The sequence below is a fragment of the Diadema antillarum genome, unplaced genomic scaffold, assembly GCF_040938485.1.
Source record: "Diadema antillarum isolate AM-2024a unplaced genomic scaffold, OU_Dant_1.0 seq00000898_RagTag, whole genome shotgun sequence".
Lineage (NCBI taxonomy): Eukaryota > Metazoa > Echinodermata > Echinoidea > Diadematoida > Diadematidae > Diadema > Diadema antillarum.
Window position 1 is genome coordinate 79,252 of NW_027271759.1, and position 19,979 is coordinate 99,230.

General features: G+C 38.9%; 1 protein-coding gene and 1 non-coding gene across 2 annotated transcripts; both read right to left on the reverse strand.

Moving 5' to 3' along the window:
- Positions 1-1,889: 1,889 nt before the first annotated feature.
- LOC139741036 (nucleolar protein 58-like) lies at positions 1,890-19,205 on the reverse strand. Its single transcript, XM_071651626.1, has 14 exons — positions 19,090-19,205; positions 15,746-15,822; positions 14,864-14,916; positions 14,485-14,609; positions 13,879-14,015; positions 13,120-13,184; positions 12,399-12,533; positions 11,083-11,228; positions 9,550-9,676; positions 6,409-6,572; positions 5,345-5,479; positions 4,105-4,378; positions 2,705-2,811; positions 1,890-1,949 (listed from the first exon to the last, which is right to left on the reverse strand). Exons 1-14 carry the CDS (start codon positions 19,132-19,134, stop codon positions 1,890-1,892), a joined length of 1,650 nt encoding a protein of 549 aa, XP_071507727.1. The 5' UTR covers positions 19,135-19,205.
- On the reverse strand, positions 4,588-4,678 carry LOC139741043 (small nucleolar RNA SNORD70). Its single transcript, XR_011711603.1, has one exon. It is a non-coding gene; the product is annotated as a small nucleolar RNA SNORD70 (small nucleolar RNA).
- Positions 19,206-19,979: the final 774 nt, after the last annotated feature.

Here is a 19,979-nt window from a genome sequence, read left to right on the forward strand (position 1 = left end):
GTATAAATGCATAGGCCTAACCTACGCTTCAGTGTAGGGATGAGGAAGAAACCTTTTCTGCAACACAGAGAACTTTATTTACATTCAAGCTCCTCAAGACCAGTAACATCACTTTGTTAAATCAAAATCATGTCAAAAAATAATTTTTACAAACACAAAATACAAAGAAACTTCATTTTTTGGGCAGACAAAAAGTTAAATGGCTCTAGCAAAAGTTATATTGGCAATTTTATGAGAGTCCACCATACTGTGTTAAGAACTGGCCATTAAAAAAATTGTGCACTGACATACTGGACTCCATAAATTTTACTTCAGTACAATACTGGGGCAACAATACACTTTAATGAGAATACATTTTACAAATAAAAGCATACATGTGAAGGAATGCCTCATACATGTCTACATAATTTTTATATATACACTTTCAAGTAATTTGGTGCAAATTAATTAAAGCCAGCTTAAATCTGTCTTTACAGAATGATACTCTCAAGAACAAATTAATTATCCCACAGCAAAAGTGTTTGGCACTAGTAAAAAATGTGTATCAACAGGTATTCCATTCAGAGATACAACGGTTGTATAATCTTTTGCAATGATTCTGCCTTTTTTTTTGCCAGTGCATTAACCTGTTGAGGACGGACTGATTTTGCTCCAACACGCATTTCCCATGGAAACTTGCCCGAGTATACTTGGGACTTGTCATGCAAAGCCATGCTTTCTCTCTGACCCCAGTGTAATGCTAACGAATGGATTTCAAGCTTGTGTAAAACATCTCTGATGTGGCACCAGGCAGAAGGGCTTTAACAGTAGTAACTTTCAACTACAATCTATGCCCCATGCACACTGGGATTTAGATGTACCAGGCACTAGTGAATCACCTTTCTCTTATGAATGTGCCAGTCAGCTCTACTTCCAAATATCATTCAATCTATAAAAATTCTCATGAAAGTACACGGTATGAATGGTGCATTGATAATGCTAATCCAAATGTGTAGGGTTAAACTTTTTTCTTCTTCATGGTAATAACTCTTAAACTGCAGGGGAAAGATTCAAGGCAAATAAACAAAAAAATACAATTTGATTATCAGTTAAACGATGTTCACATATTCTCAGGAATAACACACCATAAAACTTCATGTAAACTTGAGTACTTACCTAGCTATGGACTTTGCAGACGCTTTGGAAAGGAACTCATTCAGCATAAATACATGATTCTACTAGACTTCATTAAAACTTTTATCCAATGCATACCACTGCCAAATATCATAGATGAGTCACGGCAAAGCTCGTGGAGCTAGACTTCTACATGATGGACATTGTATCCCTGAAAGTGACAGAAAAACTTAAGTTGATGTTTTTTTAAACAAGGAAACAACTAGGTTGAACAAAGAAATGGTGTCTAGTGTCTTGTATAATCAAACAAGCATGGCCATACTTTGACTCACTAAAGAACACAAGCAAAATGAATGTCTTGTTGTTCATAAGGCCCAGTATAGAAACCTTTTGTTTAAAAAAAAAAAAAACAAAAAAAAAAACATGGCCATACATCAACTCACTAGAGAGAGAGAAAAAAAATGAATATCCAAAGAAGTATATTGAGTGAATTTTGCAGATTTAACTATACACTTTTGATCAAGAATACTTTAAATTTTGATACACGGCTCCTCAAATATTCCAATTTCGTCGTTGTGAAACATTCACGAAGCTGCAGAACGTAAAATGATGATTTTCGATGACATAACTCCTGGCACTGTCCCCTCTACCATGGAGATTGGTATTGGTCAGTCTTCATGGTTACTGTACACAGTCCTTGCACTAGGAAACAAATGATTCCCAGTTCAATTTCATAACACAATACTGTTCACTGTTCCCCTTCGAAAGATGATTACTCAATCAGTTTCTGGAAGCGACTTCTTCTTCTTTTTCTTTTTCTTCTTTTCTGAGCTGGGCTATAAGTGTAAGAAAGACGGAAAAGAGGCAAAATAACTTCAATGTCAAGACATACATGTATATATATATATTTTTTTGTTCTCATCATTGAAAAAAAAAATTGCACAAATCAACTGAAAGGCAGAGAGAATATGTTATGTTTGATTCACACCTATCAGGTTTGGCTCAAAGTAGAAATGGAAATGAAATCCTCGAATAATCACTTTGTTACAGGGAAAGTAGACTAGGGTAGTCGAGTCGGCAGGAATGTCTGTAGTAGGCTTCACCTCCTGATTCAGAGTGGTATTTCACATCATCCACTTCAGCTGGACTTAATCTTACTAGTGACAAATTATGGCAGGGCCAACCAAAGTTTGGAGTGGGAAGCCACTTCCATTTTGTCATCATAATTCAACAAATAGGAGACATCTCCTTATGGTTTTTTGGCTTTCTCTTGTGCCTTGTCTCCTCATTGCTCAGGTAAGCAGCATGCACGCATTATAAATTATTCAGGAATAAAAGACATGAAACCTTGAAATCACTATTCAACAAACATTCCAGCGAAAACACCCTGAATGGCATCAATCAAAAGTCACAGTACAGTGTTGTACACATAATGAAGCTGAGAGTGTATCCTTTGAGAAAATATAAAATTCTGCACACACTTTCAGGCAACAACCTTACTAGGATAGTGGATGGGATTTGTGGGTCCAAACTAAACACCTGGCCCTTAGTAAACAGTTTTTATAGAAAGACAAATATCATTAGCACTCACCATCTCAGGTTCTGCTGCTGCCTCTTCTTCTGGTTCCGCCTCTACATCCTCATCTTTGGGCTGCTTCTTCTTTTTCTTCTTCTTCTTCTCCGAAGATACCTCTGGCACTGTTCAGTAGAGTTTAGAAAGCATGGTGTGTACATGAGTGTGTCTGCCATTGGAACCCTACAGAAAATTTCTACATCACACCAGCTAATGGGGTCAACTTAAGGCTGTTTCTTTACATGTGCAATATTTCCTAACTTTATATGAAATTATGCTGTTAGATGGTCATACAACAACATTGTAAATAATGACCTGGCTGCATTCTTGTCACATGCAAAAGATTTCATTTGTGAAAGTAAAACACATAGGAAACGCAGTACAATGATTATGCAGGACACTGCTGTTCCCAATAATACAGTATGTTTGGACAGCAACGCAAACAATCTATCATGCTTGACAACTTTCCCATTTGTTAAATGAAAATATCATAAGAGCTATCACGACCAAAAAAATATAAGCTTCCTCCAACTGACAAGCGAATGCTGCAAAGTCAAAACAATTCTGGATTTATCTAATGGAAAAGGATACCATTCCTTCTTTCTCACATAAGATACTGTATTTAAGTGAAGCCGTCTCAGCATCAGTCAAGACTTGTGAAGATATGGCATTGTCATCTCGTTTTGCAGCTGATTGTGATTACATGTATTACCCAATACAGGGAAACCTTGTTATGAAGAGCTTGCTTATGAGGTACTGCTTTTTAACAAGGTGAATTTGGTGGTCCCAATTATTCATTACTTTATACTACAGCTGGTCTACTTTTCAAAATGCTGTGTTTAATTCCCACGGTTTCCAGTGACCTCCTTACAACAGGGTCTCCTTGTATTTTTATTTTATTTTATGTATAACTTTTGTGACATTTCTACCATTATCTGTCTAATTTCACTCTGCTTTTTTTTTTTAGGGTACGCTTGACTGCAAAGTGATATCATCTCTAGGGTGGTGTTTGAGCGCTCTCCTAAAGATACTGTACCATACAGAGTCAAAATTGGACCACATCCCGATGTACTCCGTAAATGTACCATACCGTACCATACCATGCCATGCCATGCTGTACCAGAGAACGCTTGAATGCCATCCAAAGCATCTACTGACATGAGAAGAGTCTGCATAACATGCATGATGTCATAATACAAACAGATTATTCTCTTTGTTAGGGACGCCTGTATGTGGTGTTAGTGTGCAAAGTGAATGTGTTGGTTGCTACAAAATGTGTGAACCATCTGACTCAAGTCCCAAAATAGCCCATACAATCTCTACAGAGCGCTCAAACACTCAGAATCTGGCAGTGGTAAGGTACAGTACGGTATGTTTGGCTTGCTTTTGAGCACTCTAACGCGGCCTACGACACCAACCTGTTTCTTCCTCTGGCTCCTCTTTCACAGCAACTTCTTCTGTTTCCGACATCCTCTTCTTCTTTTTCTTCTTCTTCCGCTCTCCATCTGGCGATGCAAAGACGGCCTGCTCATCGTTCTCCTCGTCCTCCCCATTCACCTCTTCGATCTTCCGCTTCTTTGGCACGGAGGGAAGCGTGGAGTCCATGCCTGGGTCGTAGGTCTTCACCTCACTCTTGTGCTGGTACTTGTCGAACTTTGCCTTCGCCTTGCCGGTTCCGGACAGCCTTCGCTCCTGTGAGGAAAGATTTAGGTTTTTCTTCCAATTAAAAGATCACACTGCAGCTGGTACCAATTTTTCTTTCAACCAGCATCCTCAGTCTGCATTTAGTTGCCCACAAGAAGAATGATTCATTATACCTTTTGAGAGTTCATCATCAAATGAAGAAATTATCCATTTTACAAATGTTTCCAGGGATGATTTAGCTACGCTAATTCTCACTTGACGATACTGTCTCAGCGGTAGTGACGAATTGGATTAATGATAATCATGGATTTCATAATCCAGCAAATTCACATCACAGACAGTTTCAACTGTTCATTCTTGTTTTTACAAACATATCTCTGTGCATACAGTTGATACAATAATTAAAGCAATAATCAATGTACCTTAGCAAAAAGACATAAATAACCTATATCTAATGAGTGGAAATGCCTCCCCCCCCCCCAAAAAAAAAAAAAAAAAAAATCTACACGCTAATCAAGAAGTTATCCATCAAATGCCAAAAAAGTGTAATATGCTTTCCAAGATATGAAAAAAATGCAAGATGGCATTTATAAGGTTCTCACTTGATGCCATGTCAGTACTAGCTCGCATCACAAGGTTGATGTGATTTTCTTCTTACTTGTTCAATTTGCTCAAATTCTCTTTCATCTGTGGCTTTAATATTATCAATACCTACAATCACCATCGATACAGTAAATTATTCTTATACCTTTTGTATGACTCAGAACTTCTATAGGACCTCTCCTTTCTCAGCATGCAGGATCACCACATTATTACTGGACATCAGTAGCTCTAATCTTGCATGTATATATTTACGGTAAATCTGTCTGCACAACAGCTTAGAAAGACAGGGTTTACAGAATCACTCCAAAGACATTGAAAGGCTAGCATTTCACTGGCGTTAAGGTTGTGACTATTCAGGTAAAATGGGTAGCATAAGAAGATATGCACGGGACTAAAGAAAATGTGACTTGCCTCTCCTCTTTCAAGACTTCTTAGTCTTGCCTCAATCTTGGCCCTGCTCTCCAGACCAAGCTCACTGCTCGTGTCTTCCCCGAGGGCATCGTACCTGATGGCTAGCGATGTCTTGGCTGCTAGCATTCTTGACATCTGAAACAGAACAATTCATAATCACATTATAAGTCTGCTCAAAATTTGTTGGATAAGACTTCTTTACCTTTTTTTTCTTTCCATGTTTTTCTCACATGTGAATAGAAGTAAGCATTTTTTTTTTTTTGGTGGTGCTACTATATAGATGATATGCTGCATTATATTACCTACATTATTGATATATCATTATCACTACTGTTATGATTACCACAATTTCTGTTACTATCATTGTTACAAAGTTAATACAATTTAAATAAGGTGGGAACAGTTAATACAATTTTTCTTTGGTTCTTTTTCCGATAAGAATTCTATCGAAGCAGCAAGACCCAAATAAAGCAGTGTTCAACCATGATATAAATGATACCAAATTGCAATTAGTTGTTGTAAACACACATTTCTCCATCTATGAAGGACTATTAGTTCCCAATGCCCTTCATATGAAACTTTCACTACTTTCCTAGAATATTATGTTGGGTAGCATGCAGAAAGAATCCTATATACATGTACATCACAACAACAACAACAACAACAACAACAACAACAACAACAACAACAACAACAACAACAACAACAACAACAACAACAATGCCAACAACAACAACAAACAACAAAACAAAACAAAATGCTGAAGTACCTAATATTCTTAAGCAATAAAACATGGATCTCTGTTACATTGCTGGATTGTTGCTGACCATGTCGTATAACACCTTTTTTACCAAAATTTCCACAGAAACAATAAATACCTGTTTGAACAAAATTCACATAAATGTCCTTCTGCCAGGCATGTGCAACATTGCAAATACAAAATCTCGTAAGTCCAAAGATTTGGCTTAAACTGTTAGTTACTTGCTGCCTTCCATCCCTTTGTACTAGGCAGAGGAAAACAGAGACCGTGACATTACTGCAACCTGCAAACATTGTTGCCTCACCTTTCCCTTATTCTTGGTATTTGTCTGTCCCACCAGAGAGGCGTGGTAGATGAGACCATACTTGGGTGTGTCTTTCTTGGTCTTCAGGGCCCTGAACAGGGCTTTCTCTGCCCCCAGGATCTGGACCGTTGAGGCTGGGTGCTTGGCCAGATTCATCAACGAACCTGCAGAAGAAAATCACAAACAGGAGAGAAAATGTTTCATTTTTGCATTACAGGTACAGTAGGACCTCTATTATCCGGACACGTCGGGAACCGCAGGCGTCCGGATAATCACTTTGGCTGGACAAGAGAGATACCTGTATGCTCAAATACAGCACTTTCTAGTATATCATGTTAGGGGTATACACATGTTATTACAAATTCAAATTTACAGACATTATGATTATTTCCATGGCATTGTCATGTTTCATACTTTATAAGTTGATACAGAAATAAAATGAAATGTAAGTAAAATATCCCTTCATCTGTTGTTTGTTTAATACTGTCCGACAATGACACTGATATTGTGACTCGTCGAATACTTCCGCTCCACTGTACTGTAACCATTGATGTGCACTCATGCAGTGCCAATGCAAGCACAACACAAGTCACTGACATCATGTTACGAACTGACTTAAAAGCTACAGTCTGCTGCAATGATTGGAATATGCCCGATCATGTATTCACACGATAATGGTTGAATGTTTGTTTTGATTGAGATTTGGCACTGAAAATACATGAAAATATTTAAAAGAATGTCAGCCAGTCAGCATGCGGATGACAGAGAATCCAGATTATCGATGGCCGGATAGTTGAGGTCCTACTGATGTTAAAGGCAGCCGATCGCCATCCCTAATGGTACGTAAACTCCGAACGACCGAAGTTTGTGCATGCAATTGCACAATGCCAGACTCGGTGCTACATCCATAAACGTGTGGGACAATGCTACCACTGGGACAAGTGTGTGTGTGTGTGTGTGTGTGTGTGTGTGCGTGTGTGTGTACGCATCATACACAAACATTGTCACCGCGAGCTGCGGTGATTGGAGGAGAGAGGCCAGAAGACGCGCGTGTGTGTGTACGCATCATACACAAATATTGTCACTGCGAGCTGCGGTGATTGGAGGAGAGAGGCCAGAAGACGCGTGGCTCTTTTGGCCTCTCTTCATGCGCATGCGCACTGAGAGTGTGCGTCCATTCGGAAGCTCTCGTGGCTCGCTCGGACAGCCATTTTGGGTTAGAAGATTAGCACAGGGAGCTCTCTTGTAGCCTAGCGTTTTGTTCGCTGACCCATTGAGCCAGCGCTATTCTCATTCGAGGGTCACTACATTTGATACAGAATGGGGGAGGCAGCGTGTTGCGTTTGTCTCCATGCCGCACAAACCACTCGCCACGATTGAGTGCCTGTAACACTCACGGATGTTAACACTGGTATAAATAGGTACCACGTTGATAGCTTCATGTTTATGTGGTTGGATGTAGCATTTGTTAACATAATTTGGCAGCTTGCCTGGAAGGCTCCCTGGAGGGTGGAGAGAGTGTACATTACGTGCATGTTTGAGCCAAATAACTGGGGTCTATAAGATAAAATTCACTGCAAAGTGCTTTACACACCACAACATGGTGGAAAGGCAGAATAAACAGACATCTCCTATTAGTATTACTACCACTAATCATGGCTTTATATTCCCCCATTGGCTCAATGCCAGGAACACTTTACATGGAGGGCAGTACACTGTAATTCTTTCTACCATTTGCCAAAATAGTCATTCAGGCTAGGGCTGAATACTTCAAGCAGGCAACTGCATTTTCATTTTTACTTGTCCGAATGCGAGTTTGGTTTCGCTAGGTAAGCATGATTGTTTTTATGCCTCCGCAACGAAGTGGCCGGAGGCATTACGTTTTCGGGTCGTCCGTCCGTCCGTCCGTCCGTCCATACGTCCGTACGTCTGTACGTCCGTCCGTCCGTCCGTCCGTCCGTCCGTCCCGTTTTGTTTTTGTCGATATCTCAAGAACCGTGCGGTGGTTTTACATCAAACTTGGTATGAGGGTATATCCTTGGGGGATAATACTTTGTGTGGATTTTAGGGTCACAGGGTCAAAGGTCAAAGGTCACAGGTTATTTTGTGAAAAAAAAATTTGAAATTTCATGTTTTTCTCCATATCTCACAAATGGTTCAAGGTATCTTCATGGAACTCAGTATATATGCTTGTACCGATGGGCAGTGATTATCTAGGGACATTGGGGGTCATGGGTCAAAGGTCAGGGGGTCAAAGGTCAAGGTCAACTCCTCAAAATATCACTACTTTCCTTATATTTATGCAATGAATGAAGGTTTCTTTTTTTTTTAACTTGATGTATACATGTATTACCCAATATATATTCTGTGGGAAGTTTCTTGCCAAAAGGTCAAAGGTCAAAAGGTCAAAGGTCAAGTGAAAGTGCTGAATTGCACTTTTTCCTCCATATATCAAAAGTAACTCAAGGTATCATCATGAAACTTACATATCTATACATGTTCAACCTAACAGTGATTCTCTTTGGAACTGTGAGGTCAAAGGTCAAAGGCCAGGTTTAGATAATGCTATTTTCCCATTTGATACTGAAATTATACTTTTTCTCAATACCTTGAAAAATAACTCAATGCTTAAACTTATAAAAGGGTCAAAAGTCAAGTAAAAGTCATCAGTTCCCCAAATACCTGCACTCTGACATTTTAATCATTCATCCAATTGAACCTAGTTCTAGGAAAGTGAACATTCAGCACATTTGTGTCAAACCTGTCATTTTAATATTTTGCCAATTGTTTGAAACTGTCATCACACGTTGTCAAGACATTGTACTATAGACCTATTAGGAGAACCATGCATTATGGCGGAGGCATATCAGTCGCCGTAGCGATATATCTAGTTTATGTATTATTATGAATGCATTTTACACTGGTAAAGCCAGGTTGTGGATCTGACTGAAAATGTTGACTGAAAATTTTCGCCCATCCTTCAGATGGGCAAGAATCAACACAGTAAGGGTAGGTGATACCAACAGGTTAACTGGTTTCCTATACTTACAATGATTAATATGCTATCTAAACAGCATTGCCAACTTTGGACATACATGTATTATTCAGGATGTTAGTATATAGGTTTAGCATCAAACTTACCTGCGTGTGATATAAGCCTGGCACCGACAAGCTCTCCTACGAGTGTAGTCAGATTGGGTGCGATTGCCTGCATTCTGTTCTTCAAGTAGTCATACAGCTGGGTCCGGTAGTCTGTGATCTCAACAACCTGTTGTGTGGCCACAAGTTATGGAGAAAAACAAAAATCCACATACATCATAACCTTTGCAGTAGAATTGCACAGGTAAAAACAATGCTTGTGGCAAAACAAGCAATAATGACATGATGTATCCACAAGCAAAGATGCAACTACAGCTACTTCCAGCTGTACAAGGATTCATAATGACCATTATGAATATGCGACAGAGTAAGAACACTTAATTATCTACAATATATCAACATCATTACTTCTTCAGTGTTTGCATGAACAATGGCAAAGGTAATGCAGTAGTAAACTGGTATAGTAAATCATGAAATACTAATTTTCCAGTATTTCTCCTTCAAAACTGTCTCATTATTAACGTGGAAACACTACTCGTCCTTTAGCTGCGACATGTCTCATCTCAGAAATTGAGAGAATATATTCTTTCCTTTTAACAGAGCATCTGGTTTAGGGCTTCTCCTACCTTTTCTGAAATCCAAGAAGCTTTTATCCAACCCTAACTGTCTTTTGTGCCCTACTATACTCTTCTTCCTATAGAGCAGCAAGAGTTTCTTCCCATCTCAGTGGTAGTGACGAAATAGAGAAAATAATAATCATTATTCATCATTTCAGACTCTGTTTACATCACCGATGGGAATTTAACAATCTCCAAAGCTGCTCTGTATGTTTTCCTGTCTTTCACACTGTTTACACCAAGTAACTGAATAGATATCCGATGACCACAAATATTAATAGTAGCTATCCATGTTTTGTCTAAAATGGCAAACCATGTTGCTGATGTGACCACAAAAAATCACTGTATCTTAGTTAATTTCAACTTCTTATCAAACAGTAATGATCATTTGCAACACACTTTCCTTTAATATAGGTCACCAAAATTAAAATTGAGTGCATGTTTGTGATCAATTACTTAATTCCCTTCTGAGACAGGCTCGTTGATTTCTTCAAATAGTTGCAACTAATTATAACCTGTAAACACACAAAAAGGAGCCACAATCTTTCACTGTCATTTACTTGGTTTAATTCTTAGCTTGTTTTACCAGTTCAACTTCATAATAACTGAATGGGAAAATACAAACTGTATTGCCCGAATTCACATAGGTGGTACAGTTAAAACCATGGTTTAAACCATGGACAATTTGTATGGAGCGCCAAGTAAGGCATCGCCTATTTCTTTACGAAATCAGTCATTTCATTAACAAAATGATCATTTCGTTGCAAAATGACAACATTTTGTCAACGATATGACTGATTTCGTAACAAAATAGGCCATGCCACACTTGGCGCTCCATAACAAATTGTCCACGGTTAAACCATGGTTTAAATTGTACCACCTTTGTGAATTCGGGTCTTAAAAGTTCAAAATCATGGTCAATTCTGGGGCCAGCTGAGCCGGCTGCTCCACAACCCACCTGCTCACAGAGGTACTTAATGTTGAGGATGTCTTCCTCCGAGACCTCCGTGCCCATCGATATTTCTGCAGCCAGCTTTAGCTGCTCCTCTAGCTCCTCAGGGAGAATCTCCGAAAAATCTGTGGTGGCTGCATTCGTTCTCACACCTACAATTACAGTAGAGAGAAGGAAACAGATCCTTGCTATCAAAGGGATGATAGAGTATTGGTGGAGGTGAGATTTGGGCTTTAAACTTTGTGTGAGATACACTGCACCAAGAAAACACTTACGAAACAGTACAGGTCATACCATTCTAAACAGGAATTTGAAGGTTGTTTGATGAAAATCGGGTTTGGAATTGCTGAGACATCCAAAAAAAGTAAAACAAAGCGACCGTAATGAAAGTTGGGTCCCATCTTTTGATAGGATTGCTCTATTTGGATATCTCAGCCATTTCAAAACCAATTTTCATCAAATGAATGTTGAATTCCCCTTGGAATTACATGCCCTTTCATATTTCTTAAAAGGTTTTTCATCATCTCAACAAAAAAAGTTAAGACACCTAAAGATAGGTCTGAACCTAAACCATACGATTCCTTTCAAGCTGATAGCACGTCCTTTTGACACCCCTCCTATAGACGTAGTTCCAATGATGTCATCAAGTCATGGGTCAACTTACCAAAGGGCAAAGTCTGCATATGGGGGCTCCATACATGTGGGTGAGTGTAAGTGTTACATCCAAAGTCTCATCATTGTGTACTATTTTATCAGGCCAGCCAGGCAGGCCGGTATGTGGTATGCACACCATGTGCTAGAGCTTTGCATTTAATAGAAGATGTACATGTACTTGTGTTGAGTTTTAGCCCCTCAATAGGCAACAAGTTTTCAACGTCATGGAACCTCTTCTATGGTCCTCCACTTTTCCTATTTACCACCAAAATGTACTACAACCTTTCTTTCCAGTCTCAAGTGGAGATACTTTGTATTTGTGTTTACTGGTTAGCAACACTCATTGAAATCAACACCTCTTTTTCACAGCAAATAGGGAAGTAAAACACACACACACATACACACAAACAAACAAGAAGCCAACAGAGAGAAAAAAACTTCTAATGTTGGAATCAGTATTCCATTTTAAAGGGGACTTATTAAAAACTATACCATTCAATTAGAAAACAATATTCTTTTCGGTAATAGACTCATTAAAGAGAAAGATAAAAACTTTAACACTCCTTCTGCCATCTCTACATTACCTAAACAAATAATTATTCAATTACAATTACAAGAAAACTTGGTTAACCTTACATTCAATAATTTCCTAACTTATCAACACTTACCCATGTGAAGTACTGTTTTTGCAAATGCGAGATTGTCAGTGATGATTTTTCCCAACTCTGGGAAATGCCAGCCATACCACTCCCTACACCGCATGACGTAATTATTTAGCTCCTTGTCCAAGTCATCTAACAGAGCTGAAGTTGGGTGAAAAAGCAGATCAATTTACCTCATAGTAAAACAATTCATGAATATAAAAGAATGGAAAGCTAAAAGTCAATACTGAATTCACACAAAGTACACTGTATTCCTCTATCCTGTGATGAGTGTGAGATTGAAAAGACCTTACCCACAACATGAAAAAAAAAAATTCCTCAAGGGCAATCTGCAATAATAAAAATTTTAGACCTTATAATATCAGTTTAAAAAATGAATTCAATTGCAATCACACTCTCATGACAATACAAGCAAAAAAAAAAAAAAAAACCATAACAATAATAATAAAATCCTAACAGACCTTTGGCCACATACATACAAGTTCTGAAAAGGTTAACTTATATGGTACCTTTACAACCAGTGACTAAAATGCAATCATTTATTGATATGCAATGCATTCACAAAAGAAACCATTTGAAGAGCAATACCAATACCAAATACACAATACCAAAATACAATTACAGCAATGATTTTAAATCAGATTATGCACTGTATGTACCAGAAATTCTGCCATATTCCCACTCATTTTACAAAAGAGGAGCAGAACAAGCAAAAATGTTTCCTTACAAATCGCTTGAACAATCATCGTGTCCACTTTATCCGGGCTGAACTTCAACTTGTATCTTGACAAACTGTGACAAAAAGAAAATTGAAATATAAAAACAAGTTTTCTGTCCAGTGTCTGCAAATAAGCACATATACACAAGAATCCTCCAACAATGGATATTTACTACAGCAGTAATGAAGCAAAAGTCCCCTATGGTTTATTACTATATCAATATTGTTTTCATTGAACAACATCACTTACTTTGAAAGATTTAAAGGGTTGGTATAGTTTCGGTTGAGATGGAGTTTCAGGTTTCTAACATCTTTTTAATTATAATTTTTTGAGATTATGAGAAACCTGTTACAAGATGTGAAAGAGCATATAATTCTAAGAGTAATTCAAAGTTAATTTGTAGAAAATTGGTTTTGAAATGGCTGAGATATCCAAAACAAAGCGATCCTAATAAAAGGAGGGAGCCACGTTTTATTAGAATTGGTTTGTTTTTGCCAGTACCAAAGCTTGCAGTTTGCAGCTAAAAACGTGGCACAGGCTCTTGGGAGTCATATGCAATTTCTAATCTTTTTAATACTATTATATCACTTTTACATGGAATTTGGTGGCTTATAAAAGATACCAAGGAAATTTAACTGTTTATAATTTAGAAAAGAAAAGAAAAGAAGAAGAAGAAAAAAAAAATACTTCTTTTCATACACGATGTAAAGATAATAACCCCTACCAATACCTGGTACATGGATCCATAGTCCCATGCACTCATTTACCTGTGTGCTAGACCCAATGTCATGGCTGTCATCTCCCTACCGGGCAAACCGGGAACCAGGCTGTCAAACTGGGATCTGATTCCACGCATCAGCTCAGAGATGGACGAGTTGTGAACGCAGGTCATGTTGAGTTTATCCTGAAAACAAAATTTACGAGAGTACAGTAGTGTTTTTTGATAACTTAAACAGGTCAAAAACATTTGACAACATAAGCATCAGTCATTTCAATAAGAATTGATTTTGTGTATGAGTGACAATTTTTTTTGAAGAGAAGATAAAATCTACTAAAATGATTTATCCCATTTTCATGAGTACATATTAAAGGTGACATTAAAACTATCATCTCTGGTGCACCAACAGTCATGGAGCAAGTATATCAAGACAGTGTATAAAGTGGCTCGATCTTAAAACAATCCCCATAACTTCTGCTCCCTTTTTGTTCTCTCTTTCTGTGGCTTAACAATGCAGTATTACCGATGTTTCACATGCAAGCTTCTCAATCATACTCTACCTGCTCCTGACATCAATCTCTATGTTGTACACACACTGCTGGGAATGTATGCACCATGATCCACCAAACCCCTTTTGTGAATTCTACATCATTACCTTGATGATGTTTCCCAGCTTTGCATCTGCAACAGCAAGCTCAGCCTGTGCATCCTTGGCGACGACTTTCTTCAAGATTTTCTTCAAACCCTTGCCAAGCTTCCCTTCCACTAAAGCTGTCGCAGCTGAGAGAGAACACACAAACATACGAGACACAATAACTTGCAATACATTGCAGTATAGTATCACACCTAAAGACATATTCTTGCAGCCAAGCAAGCTATTGGCATATTCATAAATAAATGATCTTCCATACAGTATGTGTGAAATGCAAGAAAAAAATAGCAAGCCATATTCATCTTCTCTTTAAAGAGCATAAGTTACTTGCTAATCACTTTGTTGAATAATGATACAGTCACCATAAGCTTCATGAACTCACCTGCTAAAGCTTCTGTTGTGTCCTGAAACTTCTCAAACTGCTTCAGTTTGATTCTAGAAATTAAGTCAACATACAGTAGAAGAGCATATTATGAATTACAAACACGATGACATGTTTTGAACATCTGATTTGATCACTGACTATTGTAAGATTACATTCCTTACATCACAGACACTGGTTGCGGTTCATAGCACATCATACTATTTAAATCTACAACAACAAAAATAAACAAATGAAAAGAAATATAGAGGAAAAGAAGAAAAGATGATTACTGTTTCATTTTGACACAGCCTCTTCTCTTTAAATATATCAAAAGGAGATGCATACACTAAGAAAAAATAAATGCAACCACATCAAATGTGACAGGCCAGATCAAAGCCCTCATTAAGTCACAGATTAGGATTCTCGGAGTCTGTAATGGACCAAAACGCATCATTGGGGTTGACCGACTCAACTTTCACAAGATATTGGTATGTCAGACAGCAATCTTTTCTCTACCTACTGTCACAAATGGTGGCAAAATGAAATGAAGATATTAGCATTTCCCTGGATCATATATTTTCTGGGTAAAGCACAACCTTCACAGAGAAATACAATGTGTTTATACTCATGAAAAAAACAAACTCTGATACTGGAAATAGTATTTACTAAAGGTAATAAGTCTTTCTGCATACAACCAGACGAAAATTGTGACATAAAGTCAGTCAGAGGCAGAATATTCACATTTCCCATATTGTTAGCATGGACTTATCAAGCTGTGATCCACAAGACTCGGTAATGTATCGCTTTGTCGCTTGATATTATTGATGACTCAAGAAAGATTCCCCATGCTTGCACTCTGTATTAATATGAGAATCTTGTTCCACTGCATTCAAAACTTACACTTTGCCGGCAGTCTCTGGTGATGCAAATGACTTGTACAGATCATCAACTTGCTGAAGCTTTTTCTCATCCAGCAACTGAAAAGTGGAGGCCACAAGGTTACACACACAGGTGATTTAAAGGGGATGGCTAGTTACTGATCAGTGGGAATCAGTGGGAATGCTGGGAAGTGATTGTTCCAATCCTTATGGGATTCATTTAAGAGTACATTTATATCTATTGTTGCGTAAAAATTATTTGCTTCAGAATGGTCTCATATTCAAGTAATGTACAGTTTAATTGCCCTGTCACTGTACAGGCATGCTAACCTGGAAACATTAAACTGCACATTACTTGAATATAGGACCATTCTGAAGCAAATAATTTTCACACAACAATAGATCCATAATGTACTCTTTAAATGAATCCCACAAGAATTGAAACAATCATCCCCCAGCATTCCCACTGAACAGTTACTAGCCATCCCCTTTAAAGCAGTTGAAATTTTAGTCATTATATTTTAAAGGGAAAATCCAGATGTTCTGATCATGCTGATATTATGTTGCTTTGTATGACAGTGCTGGGAAGTAGATCAGTAAAAATTTGGAGCTAAAAATCAGTGTGTGATGATTGTGGTAAGGTAAGAAAGAAGGCAGCAGAGAAATGAATGTGTAGGTGTCTACAGTGTATGTGCTGACGTCTGTCTGTGTGTGGCCATGTGCGTTCTGGGAACTGCATTTCTCAATCAACTTCATTCAACTTGCTATCAACAAATCACTTGTGTATTACTTTATTCTGCTTGTTTGTTATGTTTTTTGCTGATGGTCACTGGAAGGATTTGTTGCATCACATTAGATGGCTCACTTCAGTTTCAGATTGTGCATCTGTATGTATGAAAATTAATGCAATTCAAGCATTTAAAGTTGGATTTTAGGTGTGATTACGGCTGTACAAGACCAAGTTCCTACTAACTATTCACAGTTAGAACACTTCGCATCTAGACTGGTCACAGTAACCGCTCAGTTTCGGTAAGACTTAAAGCAAGTGGCCCTCGATTCGACCGTTTCCATGAATAGACCGCTCTTACGAATAAAGATTCCCTGAAATTCATGCATAAAAAATGGCGCAAATCAAGTGCGAAATTCAAACTATGCAACTACACGTGTACCTCCACACGTTCTGCAGAGCACAACAGTGGGCCACATCGTCGGACTCCCGAAATCATTGTCAGCCACAATGGGTGCAGTTTCTGAAGTAGCGTTTACGCGATATGCATGCCACCCATGCCAGAATTCACGGTATCGCCTTGGTTCCATTGCAACGTGTTATGTACAGTATGTGTTGAATCTCTCGCACAGCGCACTAGCGTGGAGTACATGGAGTACTAGAATAGTGAGGTGCCCGCACCTCGCCAGAGGTCCGAATACCGTCACCCTATATAAAATTGTTACGACAGACTGAACAATAATTTATGCCTGGCACTGTGTTCAGTACACTTGAAACTTGGCAGAACTACAGTACCACAACCAAGCAAATTATGGTGAAAACCAAAGAGTTTTTCGCCAAAATCTGAAATTTATGTTAGGAATACGTGTAGAAGTCTCATTAATATGGTCACCTGCACGTAATCTTTTACGTGTATGTCTATGGGAGCATCACGGTCACCCAAACACGTCTTTTACGTGTTTTGTCTATGGGAGCGCGGGTGACAAGTTGCGGGCCCCTTCCTTAGCGTACAACTATTCTGCATCGTTCGTGTTTGACGACGATAGCTGCAAATTTCTAGTTATCGATCAGTGAACTTGTGATTCTATTGCAATCTTCAGCATTTTTCCTGCATGTGAGTGGGGTTTCATAGAATTTTAGTGATGAAATGTGATTCAAATACAAGTTATGCATAAACATTAACTATGACGAGGTGCGGGTCACCCAAGTATACTGCGCTCTCATACTAATGGTGCGATGTACTATGTACAGTACCGGTATACAGTTTCTCCCGCGCTAATCTATTCATATCGCTAAGCAGGGCGAATGCACGGCGCGGTATGTCGCGAATGTCGAAGCAGAGACATATGGGGTCAAACAATGAGCACAGGTGTTCGAGCGATGATCGCAGCTCAGGCATTCGAATCATGCACGCTATTTTGCTTCCGCAATTTAGGCTGTTGAACACTGGGTAACTTGCTTTACATTAGGGCCTACAATAGAAGAAAAGGGAAAAACAAATTTTACTTCGCTTTTCAAAGACACCATAGGCCTAACTGCGACAGCCGCCACACGCAGTGTGGCGGCTGCGCCGTGCTCCCATAAAAGATCTTCATGTTGAACAAACGGGTGCCTTTGCGGCGCTATATTTCCTTAATTTTTCAACAGAAACTACTAGGAATACTTACATGGGTCGATGAAACCTAAATGACTATCATCGGCGACTGTTTGATGCATTTCATTGCTTGTGATGCACAAAATGATGTCTTATAAGCAGCTCACCGATGTTCACAGAATTCACAATCACTTGCACAAGCGCACAGAATACTTGAACTAACATAAGCGAAACTGCGGGGAAGCCGCCAGGACCGCACCTGGCGGCGCGGTCTCCGGGGCTACCATAGGCCTAGGAGATAATGACAATACACAATTCTACACTCAGTGACACTAGAGCGATAAAGCCGCTGTGATCACCATATTCAGATCAAATGATCACCCCTTAAAAAATACTGCAGGCAGCTGGCAGTGAGCGTATAAATTTACATGCTTGTGTAATGTTCCAATTGCGTGCAGAGCAGTACTAGAAGTCTACTACTATAATTAATCGACAGGATCAAGGTATTCCAACATGAAAAAGCGTAAATGTAACATCCAGGTAACATCATGTCATCAGAGTAAATTATTCAGACTTTGGAGACTCTGTTTCTCAGATAAAATTTTTTAGGTTAAGCTGAATTTAACTAAGCCTAGCTATAGGGACGTAACCGCAGCAGCGACCCCACAGCGCCCCGCGCCGGGGTTAGGACGTTGTCACGTAGGGTGATTTTGTGCATGTTCTGAAATCATTTGACAAGGAGTTGTGGAAGTGCTCTTGAACTCATGTCAAATTTCGTATTTCGTGAGTGAAATTGTCATATGCAACACAGAACTGAAATTCATGCCCATGGTGCATGGATACCATCATTATAAATCAATGACTGTCAGTCACTCAGCTCAGCTCACCAGCAAGACATACATCACAGTATGCGGGACTAAACAAAATGATTGCACATGACTAGCTTTAGTACTCAATTTGGCTATCGTTAATATAAAAATTACGCAAAGACACATGCAGCTAGAACTACTATAAACTGAAAATACACTGCTGCATCGATTTCTACCTTGAAAATGGCATAGCCAGCTGGCGATTCAAATAGGACCAACATGTTAATTTGATTCAGCGTCGATGTGCATCCAACTACTTGTAGTTCCCTGCTCCTAGTGTGTCCGCCATGTGTCCACGAGGTCTTATTTGCGCGATCCGCACTCGTAAGCGCATGCAATGCGCCCTACGTGTATGCTCGTAATACTGTACTGAAAGCCTACATGTTAGTATTCTGCACCCAGCAATCATAACTGCGCATGCGCAATCGTGTACTTCGTATATAATTATACTAGTAATAGTATTAATGCCATTGATAAACAGTGGTTTGTCAGGCAACATGTGTCTTTTATTTTATGAAAATGGAGCTAGATCATGTTTAAATTGTTTGATCCATGGGCGTAAATCCCGGGGGAGGGGGTGGGGGGGGGGGGGGTGTGGGGGATGTTCTCCCCCTGAAATGGAGGAGGAGGGGGGGGGGGGGGATGGCCTGTACAATCATCCCCCGTGAAATTTGAGAAAAAAAGGAGGAAGCAGAAATGTGATTGTATCAATTTTGGCATATTGCATGACGTTCGTACGCCAGTATCGTTTCCAGTATCAGAGTTGTTGTTTTTTTTTTCCGTGAGTACCAGAGATGTTTTGTTTAATAAAGAATTGTTTCAAATAAATACTGGTGGAGATATAATTGAATTGATAGTTTTAAAGACAAAACATTTTTATTCGTTACTGCTGGATGAAAAGAAATCCGAGCTAAGTGTAATATACTTTAGGACAAAAACATTATATATACTTTCAATTAACGGAGGGTTCCCCCCCCCCCCCAAAAAAAAAAAATAGTATACACTTCTGGGATTGAAATTTCCCCAGATTACATCATAAATGTGTTTACGAGATACTTTCATCTGA